General features: G+C 37.1%; 2 protein-coding genes across 2 annotated transcripts; both read right to left on the bottom strand.

The window, feature by feature from the left end:
* Positions 1-1,204: 1,204 nt before the first annotated feature.
* LOC107813853 (uncharacterized) lies at positions 1,205-5,986 on the bottom strand. Its single transcript, XM_016639161.2, has 2 exons — positions 5,769-5,986; positions 1,205-4,010 (listed from the first exon to the last, which is right to left on the bottom strand). Exon 2 carries the CDS (start codon positions 3,858-3,860, stop codon positions 1,446-1,448), a length of 2,415 nt encoding a protein of 804 aa, XP_016494647.1. The 5' UTR covers positions 3,861-4,010; positions 5,769-5,986; the 3' UTR covers positions 1,205-1,445.
* Positions 5,987-6,971: 985 nt separating this feature from the next.
* Positions 6,972-13,260, bottom strand: LOC107813852 (protein NUCLEAR FUSION DEFECTIVE 4-like). Its single transcript, XM_016639160.2, has 3 exons — positions 12,667-13,260; positions 7,967-8,886; positions 6,972-7,871 (listed from the first exon to the last, which is right to left on the bottom strand). The coding sequence occupies exons 1-3, from the start codon at positions 13,000-13,002 to the stop codon at positions 7,373-7,375; spliced, it is 1,755 nt and encodes a 584-aa protein (XP_016494646.2). The 5' UTR covers positions 13,003-13,260; the 3' UTR covers positions 6,972-7,372.
* Positions 13,261-13,525: the final 265 nt, after the last annotated feature.

Below are 13,525 nucleotides of genomic sequence, written 5' to 3'. Positions count from 1 at the left end.
ATTTTACGGAGAGACCATGGGTTCACGTGCCCATAATTAAACCTATAAATCCGCTCCTGAGTTGAAATGCCACTTTTATTTTATATTAATCAAGTCTAAATAAAGAGATTTTCCTCCCCTGAACGCTGAATGGTGGTGCAATTGGCTCCATGCAAATGGAGGAATGTAAGAACCAGCAACTAACATCTTGTTTGGATGGTTGTTGCCCATTGTATTGTGTCGTATTGTTACTTTGAATATATTGTTTGTTTTGATTGTTGCTTAAATTTTATTGTATCGTATCGTTAAATTTGTCGTTACGTAACGACGAAAAGTGCTACTTTATGGAACAGATTTGGTGTGGTGGCGTCGTTGCAGCTAAAGTAGATGGATCGATGCCCATGATAAATCATACTCCCTCCGGTTCATAATAAGTGACAAGTTTCCTTTTAGCACGCCCATTAAGAAAATGCTAAATCCTATACAAAAATACCTAGTATGACCAAACTACCCTTAGTAAATATTGGTCACACAGTTATAGTGAGGAGTGGGAAAACTTTTTAGGGATATGCATATAAGTGTAAAAGAATAAAAACAACTTGAACTTATTCTTGAGCACCTAACTGGACACTTATTTTGAACCAAAATGAAAAAGTAAATTGGCCACTTATTGTGAACCAGAGGGAGTATTAAATAATCATATGATATCCTTTACCCTACTCTTTTATATAATAATTCTACTCCGTATCCTATTTTTTTCTTAGTAATATTGCAAGTTTATTCTTCATATTGTTGGTGCATGATATCATGAAACGACGACAAACGATACAATCTATCCAAACATTGTATTCATCAAACAATACAATACGATACATTATGAAACGACAGGTAACAACAACCCAAACAAGCTGCAAGAAAATCTAAGGTAAAAAACAAAGAAATCTTTCAACATAAAACCAAATTGGCTTTGCATGCGCAAGTCTGCTACTATAAACAGCACCACATCCTATGCGCCGCTCTAGTCCTCCGTTTCAGAAGAGAAATCATATAGACTATGTTATGTACAAGCAGTAAACCAGAAATGATTTGAACACTTCATATGCTGAAAATGAGTTGTAATATCAGTAGTGCACCTTGACAAGGACAGCACCAAGTAGCCATCAAAACTACAAAAAGAAACTGAAAAGGAAAGCAATTATAAACTTATATAAGATGGTTGAGAAAATTCATTGTCCAAAAGTTACTTTAAAAAACTTGAAATATACAGGTATGATTCAAGTTTTTTGTTTTTACACTATAGCTCTCTCTTGAATGGTAAACCTATAGAAGCACATAAAATTAAAATCAAATATTCACTTGGGTGCCGGATTCATTGTCTTCTTCATCTACACTACTCTATCATCGGCAATCAAAATACCGAAAGCACCAACATTACTTGATTATAGGCTAGAGTCAGCAGCGGCAACCTAGCTTGTTTCTCTCTTGGCGTCAATGTTGCTTGCTTCCGCCTTCTTCACCTTCTTCTTTCTTGAATATGTCAAGATGGGTTTTTTGACATCATACTTCGAATCTCTGGTCGTCTCTTCGCCCTTTATCACATTGCTGTTGCCAACCACATAGGATTTCTCCTCCTCTTTGCTTTCACTACATGTTCTTTCTAAGTTTGAAGGATCTGCAGCTTTTCTCTCTGCCTCTATTTCAGCTTCTGTCATGACTTTAAGAAGTTCTAACGGCAGGGCTGCAGGATCCAACTCCCAGCATCCAGTGGGAACATTTGGAGCTTCTTGGCCTGTAAGCAAGTATGAAGGGACCTGATGAGAGAAGCGAAACATCTCTTCCCTGGGAATATGCCGAATATACTTGGGGTCCAAATGCTGACGGAATACTGACTTGAAGCCAGCTACTTTGACTAATGGAGCAACTGTGACACCTTCCTTCTCTGTGTAGTCTCCAAGCACTTCCACCATATCATAGGTGTGTATCACATCATCCGGAGTTAGCTCATTCCATTTAGGAGACCAATGCCTGTACACAGCCCAAACATCCCCCTTTCTCGGATAAATTTGGATAACACCTCTGGCTCCTTTCACCCACTTGACCTTGTGGGAGAACGAATTGAGCGTCTTACTGATTTCATGCTTGCCTATCCTGAAATCTCCACTGGTCTTGAGGAATCCAGAATCAATCCAATTAATTGGGCCGAATTCAGAGTTGTTTTTGGAGTTCAACCAGCTGAATTGCACTTTAAATGGCTTTTTAGATATCACATTATGAATCAGAGCATAATAGCGCGGCATGCCATCATCATCGTCATAAGCAGCCCAAACTTGATAATCATCGAAAGATTTTTCCGTTCTATCCTTGTCAAAATTATGGAAGTCAGGGTCAGGAACAGTCATCGACATAACTTCTGGTTCTAAATCAACAGCTGCAATAAGGACAGAAGACCTTTTCTGCTCGCACGCTATTTTGGAATCCACCACCGCATCATTAGCAGTTTTATCCTTTCTCATGTCATTTGTGATAACTTTAGGAGCTTGCTTCTTCTTTTCCACTTCTTTTTCTTCCTTATATGAAGTTTTAGACGCAGTAGCTGTGCTCCATTCTTTAAGCTTCTTGCTGATCTCCATCCTTGCCTTTTTCACCAGCATATTGCGAATTTCTGAATTGGACAACTCCCTTGAACTCCTAGGCTTGTTACTTCCCGCAACGGCGACCCTCTCTGCTCTCAAAACCCCATTCTCATTTCCATGTATGTTTCGTTGGCTGCTAGATCCAACTTTTCCAGCCATTTCATTCACCTTTCCTTTTCTTTGACAATTTGACTTCAACTCAGCCATGCGTCTCTTTTTTATTACCCTATCAACTTTTGAAAAACTGGAAGTCGAATCAGGAACAAAACCTACATCAGTTTTCACGGAAGCTGCTTCTGCATGAGCTCTCTTCAAGTTCTCACCAGCTGGCCGGCCGCGCTGTGCAGCTTGCATAACTGTAGTGGTTTTGGACTGCACACCATTTGCACCTCTTGTCTTTAAAACTGGATCCTGCTGAATGTCTGCTCTAACTGTTGCGCCAAAACCAGAATATCCTGTTTGTCCTGAATTTAAAGCTGTAGGGAGCTTCACACCTGAAGCAGAAGAGCCGTTAGCAGCACGATTGCTTGTACGCTGCTGCTGCTGACTGGAAGACCAGGGAAAAGAGGAAGCTTGATTGTTCACGGGAGCACTAACCTCTCCTGCCAAAAAAGGCTGGTGACAGTTTGGGCACATAAGACTTTTGTTTAGGTAAAGCTTTAAATATTCATACCGTATCTGGCATCGATTGCAAGATGTCCAGAATGTCTCTCGTTTTGATGGCTGTGGAGCCACCGGGGTTGGCTGGACATTAGCATTAGTTGAGTTTCTTGCACTTGCTGGGTTCATGGGGAAATTATGAAATCCGTGCTGATTGCCTTGCATGGATGAATTCCCCATGGAAACATTCCTCATACCTCGCTTATAATCATACACCATTTTTTTGGTTCTATCAGACAACAAACTCCACGCTTCAGATAAAATCTTAAACGCACCATCTGCCCCAACAGATTGATTTTTATCAGGGTGAAGAGCTAGAGCTAGCCGTCTGTAATGTTTCCTTATTGTTTCATCATCAGCTGACGGATCTACGGAAAGGATCCCGTAGAAATCCACTTCGCCGTTAATCTTCTTCTCATAAGCAACATAAACATTGACAACCTCCAGGAACTGAGAAAGACCGTCAAGGTCTGGAAACAGATTTCGAGCCTTCAAAGCAAATTTTTGAGCTCCAGCAATGTCCTTCTCAGTTAATTTCCGCTCAGCAATTTCTTTGGCCTTAACAGCTTCATCTTTATTACATTCCATTTGCCTACAACTTTGGCAACTGCAAGTAGGCCAACTTTAATTGTCTCCCTCAGTTCAACCGGCAATTGTAGCAACACCCAATGACCTGGTTATTGCGTGAAGTTTATTCACATGCACTATGGAGAAGAACTGTCTATGACTCTTCGAACCCTAGAATACAAACAGTACAAATATGCAAGTCAGAGAAACCACAAACTTGAAAGACGAAATAATATGAAAAAAGGTTACTAGTAATGCGAAGTAATAACGACTTAGAAAGAGAAAGGCAAGCCGAGTTAAGTGTGAAATGATAGGTTTGAGAATTTTTTTTGGATATCATGAATTTAATGCACTATCCTGTTTCCACGAACAGCAGAAAAGCACAAACAAGAACCCATGAAAAATTCTGAACTTTACGGAAACTAAACCTAAATAATAATAAGACAAATGTGTTGTTATAACAGAAGGAAACTTACAATAGTGTCTATCATTATACCGGTCCATCTATTGAAATAACTGCATTAGACCTTTCTAAATCTAACAATGCTACTGTTCCAACTAATGAAATGATTGCATCTCTCCTTCCAAATCTAACCATGTTTAATGAGAAGCTCCATTTTCTTATTTCCACAAAAACACCAAATATTTTTCATCAATTTGACAAATGTAAAAGACTCTGGACAAACGAAAGTAAGAATTGACAGAAATGCGGCGTGGCTTTTGTCTATGAGTTTTATATGTTTCTAGTTCAGATACTCCTCAACAACCTTTTTGTTTGATGGAAAAGGAGAATGGAACTTCACACCAGATAATGAAATGTTTAGGAAACCAAAAACAAAACCAGACTCATAGAGAAGTTGAAAAATAACACTATCGCTACAACGGAACATAATAACGACAAGATCAGGACACTCGTTCCAGCCACATGATAAATGCATCTTCCCTTTTGAACTTACTCTCCTATCATATGCCGAAATCTAAAAAGGCATTGAAGAGACAGGCCAAACAGCCATAGGAAACCGACAAACTGAATTACCGACCTTTTGAACCCGAAATTGCATATCAATAGGAAACCAACTAACTGAATTACCGACCTTTTGAAAACCTAAATTACAATAGCATGAAGAGCAATTTTCGACATCATTCAAGTTTCTCTCAGCACATAAATATTAACCGGATATACTATGAAAACACAGATGCTTCTCTTCATGCTCGTTCCAAGCTCGAAGTACCATTTGTACAAAAGGTTAATTTATACCGATTTCTCTTGTGATCCATTTTTCAGGACCAAAAGGATGCCCAATCCAAACTAGTGAGGGTTGGCTATATGAGTTCTCTGTATTAATTAATTCCTCCGAAATTAAAGTAAAATTCAATAGCTCGAACAGACATCCTAAATCTTCATTCTTAAATCATTCTAACTGATAAGTAACAGATACCAATTCAAAAAGAATAGCTCTGAAATCTACTTCTTTTTATGGAAGTTAAAGAATTTCAGATCAGACACTTCAAAAATGGAACTTTTTTCTTCTTTCTATAAACATTCACCACAAAATTTAGAACAGAATCTCACAAATCCAACCTTCAAAAACCAGAATTGTGCTCTACTCAAAATAGACCAGAAATGCATTAATTATAGGTATCTGTACAAAGATTCTAAAGCCTTTAATCAACATGAATTCAGTAACGCCTAACTAAATACCTATAACTCCAAACTCAACTATAAGCAACATTGATTAAACAAAAAAAAAGGTTATACATATGCGCGCGCACACACACACATATAAACACACATACATGACATGTTTATATATAAAGCAATGCAGAAAGCATCTGCCTAACAAAAGCAAATGCAGAAAACAGTTATAGCAATAGGAATGTAACCATGCATAAAAACAACGCTGAGGCATTGGATAAAAAATAGTATACCTATAAAATTGCAGCAATGGTGAAACGTATAGAGTGAGTCGCTGTTGATTTTCCACCCAAAAATATCTTTTTCCGCTTCTAGCTATACAGAAACGTTGATCAGTCTGAATTTCGACAAACCCTAGAGGAATTTGGAATTTTGGCTGGTAATTACCATTATTTCGAAAAAAGAAAAAAAAATAGGGAAAAAGGCTTTGTTTTCCTGAATTTTAAAGTAATATTTTCAGGTTTGGCCTGGTCTATTTATTTTGATGTTTTGGTTGGGGGGAGGGGGGTTAGCAGAGGTTAAACCCTTACCATGGTTAATTTTTAACCATAGTAAAATTATCCAAATTTTGATAATCTGGAAAATAATTTAATTAAATTAATTTTGGTCTACATACATTAATTGTAATTTTCCTTCTTATATTTTCTTCTTTTTTTTGAATCATAACATATTTCCTGAATAAGTTTTGCTTTACCTGACTATAATTATGCTTCCTTGAATATCTAGCAGGAATTCATATAAAACTTCATCTTAATTTGTAAAATTTTATTTCAGATTTAGTAAACTTAGTATTATAAATTTCTTACTAAAAGAAAGAGAGTAAGTAAATATGGCAAAGATTTTAGTGTTGAAGATCTTTCATTTTGTTTTCTTGATGAGGGGTAACACCCCTTCCCAAAAAAAAAAAAAGAAATTCCAAGAATGAAGTCCTTATGTTTTCATTTCCCTTTACTTTTTCAACAGTTAGCACTAAGTTAGGTCTTGGATTAAGAATCTGGTGAAAAGTTTATTGACTGATGTATGATTTAGCCATTGTTTGCTATTGCAGAAAAGGGTTGTGTTATTTAAATGCTTTTGCACTACAGGTTTAAGGTCTTAGAATGCAATGCTGCAGAAAACATGAACTCTGTCTGAATTATGATTAACCTAAGCTTTAAGAAACATTGTATCAGAGTGAAAACCAGTGTTCTCTGTAATCATGTGTATAGTCATTCATGATTAGACAGAATTTTCAGTCAGATACTGCCTAAAAAACAAAACTTGGATTGAAACTATCAGTTACAACTTGTTGTCTTTATCTGATCCTTTCCAGTCTGTGTGATCACCAGACCGACAAACTATTGTCTTTTTGCAAAACCTCCTACACTGCTGAATGTGAAAAGCTATTATCTCTTTACATTCACTGAGAAATGAAAGAATCAGACAAGACTTGATAAGGAAGAGAAGGAACAAAAGCATTCTCCATTTCTTCAAAATTTAATAATGTACTACAAATAATGATCATGATATGATCAAGAATTACAAATGACTGGCATCTCCAGCAAAACAAAAACAACCTCCCATATTATGAACACACTTATGTTTCAAACCCTTCATAGACTGAATTACAAGTCTGAGAATAATATGTTTCACTGGCAATCTAAATATTGTGTTTGTCGAGAACACTGTACCATAGTTTATGAACAAAGAGACATGACAAATGCTTCGGTTTCTGAGCCGCGAGAGCAGATTAAATGTGTGCTGCTTCTCCTTTCTTGAAAACACCTGAGCAATCTGCCAAGGAATCAGGATATTTTTGAATGCTATAGACTGCAGAGTATCTTTGGCTGAATATCTTTCAAGCTTGAGGCTTGCCATAGATTTGTGCATAAACCCTCTTCGTTCGATGCACAACAATCAAACTCAAGATAAATGCAATGATACAGAGTCCTGACATGATGCCCATTGTGAGTGAATAACATATGGAACCATAACAAGTAAGATAGTCATCCTTAATGAGAGGCACTCCTAGCCCCAGTCCTGAACCTTGAACCCGATGTTCATGTTGCTGCTTTGCCTGATAGTCATATATACCACTAGCAATAACACCAGAAAAGATCAGAGAGCCGGCCGGACTAGCCAATGTAAGGAAGTTATACAATGCACCGAAGCTTTTCAATCCAAAAAGTTCCGAGACTGCAGCTGGTACAATTGCCCAGTGTGCTCCATAGCAGAGTCCTATCACCACAGAGACTACATATATTGAACCAGGCCAACCCATAGCATAGAAGAACAGAGCAAATGCCATAACAACTTGAACTACAGCCATTGCCACTGGTCTTGGGTATGCATAGTGTCTGATAATCATTTTAAAACAAGTTAAAACATCAGAAAAAAAAATGCTTCAATTAAAGCAAGAGCTGTATTAGTGCTTGGGAACTTGGAAACATACTTTACTATATTCTCAGAGAAGTATCCACCAGCAATACGGCCAAGAAAGTTCCAAATGCTAATCATTGAAACAAATATATGGGTGTTGGCATAGCCTAATGACTGAGACATCTGACCCAGATTATCAATCACCGTCAAACCAGAACCAGATGCTAGAACTAGGGAGATAAAAATAAGCCAAAAGTCTGCCTTCACTAGAGCCTGAGATAAAGTGAAATCCTCCCCTCTGCGTGGACCTTTTCTCCGCTTGACTCTGACTGCTCCGTCTGCTGCTGCTTGGAATAGTTTAGCTTGCAAGTGCGCAATTCTCTTTTGTCTTTCCGATGGTGGGAGTGTGTCTACGTCAGTAGACTTTTCATCTTCCACCTCACTGAGAATGAAACTCCCCATTCTAGAGGATTCTTGTTTCTCTGGTTCAGGAAGAAGGCTCTCCTCTAAAACCGGTCTTGGTCCAGAGAAGAAAACCAATAAAACAGGAATGATAACTGGAAGCACTATTAAAATAAGTAAGACGATTGTCAATAAGGTTATCACATTCTCATTTAAACTGCTTAAATCCTGTAGAAGCAAAACTGCCAACAGATAAGATGCAAGGATAACACAAATGCTGTAGGTAAATAGGAAGCTCGAATGATCCGAAGGTCTAACTTGTTTGTGACCACCTACAGGTCTAACCAAGAACATCACAGCAGTAATTACAATTGATGGCCCAACAGCAACCATGAAAACAAGGGAGGCTTGATCGGGAAAATTGAACATAGCATAAACTTGTGTCAAAATTGCACCACTTAGCCCAGCAAATCCTTTAAGTATCCCCACTATTGGACCACGGTTTTTAGGAAAATTCTGAACACAGGAAACTAAGGCTCCTGTATTGAAGTATGTCTCACCATTAGTTCCGATAAATATCAAAACGCAAAGCTGCAAAACAGAAAAATCCCCAGTTAATTAACTTATACAATAATCCCCAGTTAATTAACTATTACAAAAAGAAAGCAGTTACATTATGAGAGAGAGAGAGAGAGAGAGAGAGTGAGATAGATAGAGAGAGAGAGAGAGAGAGAGAGAGAGAGAGTGCGAATACAACCAGGATGAAGGGGAACCCAACCTTTAGTTTACATTGAACATGTTTTGATTGTTTTAGTGTAAGAAAATCATATTTAAGCATATCTTAGCTTTAAAAATCAAGTAATTTACAGGAAAAAGCCATTCACAAATAGGTGACATCTGCATTACCCTATTACTGGGACTGCTAGCATTTTATTCTCCTCAGTTCACGTTCAGCGCCAAGCCTTTCTCGCTTGTTCCATGTTATTCCTCGTCATAGTCTTCTTCACCTCTTCTCCCTGTTAGTTAAGCATAACTCTTTTTCATAGGTGCATTGTTCAGTGTCTTTAAAGTGTGTTAAGACCGTCTCAGTTTGTTTTATCTTCTCTAGCTAGGTTCATCTTCACCATTTCTTCCATTCATTAGCTTGTTATTGCTTTCTTTTCTATTTCATCACATGTCTATCTTAATGTCCTCATTTCAGCAAGCTTGCTTACTAGTGGTCTTTTTTGGCAGTAGATGACAATTATTATGTAGGAAATATTTTATATCCAGTATTACTACAGCCACTTCATCAAACTTCCCTTTGATGTCATTACGAAGCATCACATCCCCAATCACAAAACTGATACCACATACCTCCAGACCCATATAGGAATCATACTGGCCTATATCTCTTATTCTTCATTTCTCGGAACAATCGACTCCACATACCAAAGTTACTAGCTTTTAAGAAATTTATCTGTCTTCAATATGCTATTACTGCTTTCCTCTTTCTTTTTGTTATAAGTCTAGATTTCAGGGTATATAGTTCCATTTCCACAGCGTTAATTTTCTACTTTCAACTTTCAAGTGGCTGTTACTTTGGTCTAAAGTTGATTCCTTCCCTAGCTTCATCTATTAAGCATTAGCTCATATTGTCTAAGGATCACAAACATTATGGAGCAGTGTCTTGTATTCCCCTATGGTCTATCAATTTAATAAAGTTAAAAGTGCTTCATACCAAAGCTTAAATGACATCAATACATCCAACCCTAACTTCTTTCCTCTCTAGAACTGACCATAAGTTAACTTATGAGATCGCCAGTATGCTATGCCAAATGCATCCAGAAAACTGCCTACTGCAAGCCCTTTTAAACAAACAACAATATGTCATGACTGCTGGAAACAAATTGGACGCCCTAAGGAGTTTCTCTCTAAATGTTATGATTTCATTATTTTGTTATGTATAGGACTACTAGCAGAGCAGTAATCCATCTTGTCCCAATGTATCAGTGAGTCGATTTCTCTTTCTATTCTTTAGCATCCAAGCCCCAAGGGAGTGACCTAGCGGTCGATGAAGTTAGAACCATCAGAGATCATGGTTCGGAAACCAACAGATGCAGAAAAGTTAAATGAATTCTTCTCATCTACCTAAGCCTTAGTTGTCACTTGACAGAGTTACTAGATATATACAACGGTGAAACATTCGAGGTGCTCGGAAACTGGCCTGGACACCACTATTTTTTAAGAAGAAAGGGTTCCTCTTATATTCCTTACTCTTTCTCTGCTTAACATTAGATTGTTACCAACTTCTTGTTCCACTTCTACCACCAAGCTCATTCAATTCAAGGGTTCAGCAAGACAAAAGTTGTGCAAAATTATATCCAGGTGTTGATTAGCTACTGATAGCTTCAGTAATAGCTGTTGCGATTCTTCAACTTAGCAGCAACAGAAATAATAATGCAAAAAATTTTCTCCCGCATTAAGCATTAATACGTCTTGTACGGAAGTCAATGGTAAAAAATGAGATGACACTGTTCATTTTTGCTGGACCAGTGAACAAGATTAGTTATTTTCTTATGATAATGATATTTAGTAAACCCTCGGTACACTCAATCCAAAAATTCAAAAAGCCTGGGTAACAAATACATTTTCGTGGTTTGCAGCCCACGCAGGCAAACTTGTCACCTGAGACACCTACTTCCTAGACCAAATTGGTTTTACTCTCTTGAGCATATCCATGATCTACTATATATAAATTCAGCTAATTCCCTAAATTTACTTTCGCAACTCTTATACAAGTTATTTAATCACTCATCATGAAAAACATGTAATCCCTTTTCTGGTTTCCTCCTACTCTTCCAGTTTCATTCTTACCTGCAATCAGTTGCTTTCTTGAAATATGGTTAATCTCATTTCTTGCCTTGCATTTATTTATTTATTTATTGGCAAACAGTATCGTAATTCTCTATGGCCACAGATGTAGGACTGTGACAGGATACAATAATGTGATCTTATCGAGGTAAAGTTCATCTACCTAATTATTTTGTTCTCAAATGCTGCATTCCAGTTGGACACCGTAAATTTAGGCCTCTGGAGGATGTGATAAACAGAAATCAGTGCTTCGAATGAATCTACCAAATAATTATGATTGGTTCCTGTGATATGTCCATAGATCGAAATTAAGTGTCTCAAGTAAATCATCAACCAAGGAACACGTTCACATAGCCAGCCACTGGTGAATGGTGATTAAAAGATATATGTTACATTGATGTGTCTGGTTAGTTGGATAGTATTTCTAATCTCAATTGAACATCTAAAGACACTGATCAAAAGTAGTTGTGTCAGTAATCATGGCTATATCTCGCAAGACAAATGAAGATCACTCACAGAAGTTCTACTATCAGTCCAAACACTACAAAAAAAGGGGAAACTCAGAGCCATTATAGGCTTCGCCCATAAATATATTTGGAGAAAGGGGAAAAGAAAAGGAATCCCTCCATCAAAACAAAAGAGACATTACTTTTTAAAGCCATAGATCGCACAAAGTTCCCCAGAGTAATTGCAGGATATCATATGATATATTCCTGGGAGAAAAGCACTAGGAGAGCTGATGCACGATCACTTGAGAAGCCAAGTTACCAAATCCAGCAGTGACTTTCTCAGCTTAGCTCCTTTTTCACACTTAGTATCAGAGTTCTAAAAAAATGTATCATATCAAACCCATTTGAAATGACGTTAAGAGGAGAAAGCTATCTAGCTTCCTTCTTTGTTTTTCATTATCATTCTCTACGAGGAGAAAGGAGGGGAGATCTGGAAGTGACAGAAACGATTACCATGGGAACTTGGCTTTGAGATCAATTTCATAATCAGAACTTGATCAACATGTCAAAACCCAGACATTTGAAGTCCAGTAATACAAAATCTCATTCATTTTCTGAGTCTCAAAAATGCATTTTGGTTATCGGTTATGATAAAGGAATAACTAGATTGAATATTCTCCAGAATATTGGAAGTGAAGTTGCTAAAGATTTGGAATATTGGGTTTACTTTCTCTACTCTTAAGAAGTTGGTCCATTTTGGGCATAACTTCTATTAGCATTCATGAAATTGCAATTCCCTCTACCCAAAGTATCAGAATATTATTGAAAAGCAGTACTATATTTTAGGAACCAAGCAATGATGTCATTGCCAATTCATTTTTATTGAGATCTTTCTGGTGATTCACAGCCAATTAGCAATCTATATAAACAGTTAAATTGTAAGATCATAGCATAAAAGTAAAACCTAAGACTACAAAAATCAAGAAAGTTACTCCCTTGATCAAAACCAACAATCACATCCAAAAATTGCAAACAGATAATAGGAAAAAAAGAGAAAAGTGGAACTGACCACCCAGAGAGGCAAAGCAGGCAATTTGTGAGCTACAATAAGCCAAACAAGACCATATCCAACAAAATTCTGAATAACACCAATGAATAGAACAGCCCATATGGGCAAAATTTCAGACAAGATACCAGCAAGAAATCCAATAGCATCACCCAAATCCTTGGCTACACCCAACATAGCAATTTGCCTTTGGTTATAGCCCATACCACTTTTAATCACTGGGGAAATGCTCCCAAATAGATACCCAATTCCAGAACAAGACATAACCCACATCGATGCCACAAATACTAGCCATCGATCGTTTAGAAATGACTTGAATTTCTCTGAAAATTGCACCATCTTTAGTTTACTCGCCAATTCTTGATCCTGATTTTAATTCTAGTGAATGCATGAAAATGGTGCAGTAACTGTAGTAGTAATAGTAAAGAGTTGGTCTGATGATTGATCTACAATACAACTGCTAAATTCTTGGAAATTGTAAGGTGGATATATATGTTGAATGTACTACTACTACCCCACCACCCCACCAACCTGCTGTATGTGGCTGGCTACTAGCCTTCTCCTTTTTGTTTTTGTTTTTTCCAAACTTCAATGAAAGATATGAAACGTGAGTAGAACTAAATCCCTATTAAATACTAATCCATTCGTGAACGTGTTTAACTTTTAGAATTTGTGGTCCTAAACAAGTTAAAAAAGTTTATGGTTATAAAAACTTCTCATTAAGGATATAATTGTAAGTTTAAGCTAAATTATTTTTAAATTTAGAAAGAGATCATTCTTTTTAGAACGGACCAAAAAGAAAATAGGTTCACTTAAATTAAAACGGAAGGAGTACAACTTTTCAAAAAAAAATAAAAAAATT

Source organism: Nicotiana tabacum, chromosome 6 (assembly GCF_000715075.1).
Source record: "Nicotiana tabacum cultivar K326 chromosome 6, ASM71507v2, whole genome shotgun sequence".
Taxonomy (NCBI): Eukaryota; Viridiplantae; Streptophyta; class Magnoliopsida; order Solanales; family Solanaceae; genus Nicotiana; species Nicotiana tabacum.
The sequence above is the reverse complement of the archived record's forward strand: the minus strand, read 5'-3'. Positions and strand labels throughout refer to the sequence as shown.

Excerpts from the sequence above, each read along its gene's own strand:
- LOC107813853 (XM_016639161.2), bottom strand. The coding sequence starts at position 3,860 with ATGGAATGTAATAAAGATGAAGCTGTTAAGGCCAAAGAAATTGCTGAG.
- LOC107813852 (XM_016639160.2), bottom strand. The coding sequence starts at position 13,002 with ATGGTGCAATTTTCAGAGAAATTCAAGTCATTTCTAAACGATCGATGG. Across the intron at positions 8,887-12,666 it reads CTGCTTTGCCTCTCTGGGTG|CTTTGCGTTTTGATATTTAT; the intron begins GTCAGTTCCACT and ends TCTGTTTTGCAG. Across the intron at positions 7,872-7,966 it reads TTCTCTGAGAATATAGTAAA|ACACTATGCATACCCAAGAC; the intron begins GTATGTTTCCAA and ends AATGATTATCAG.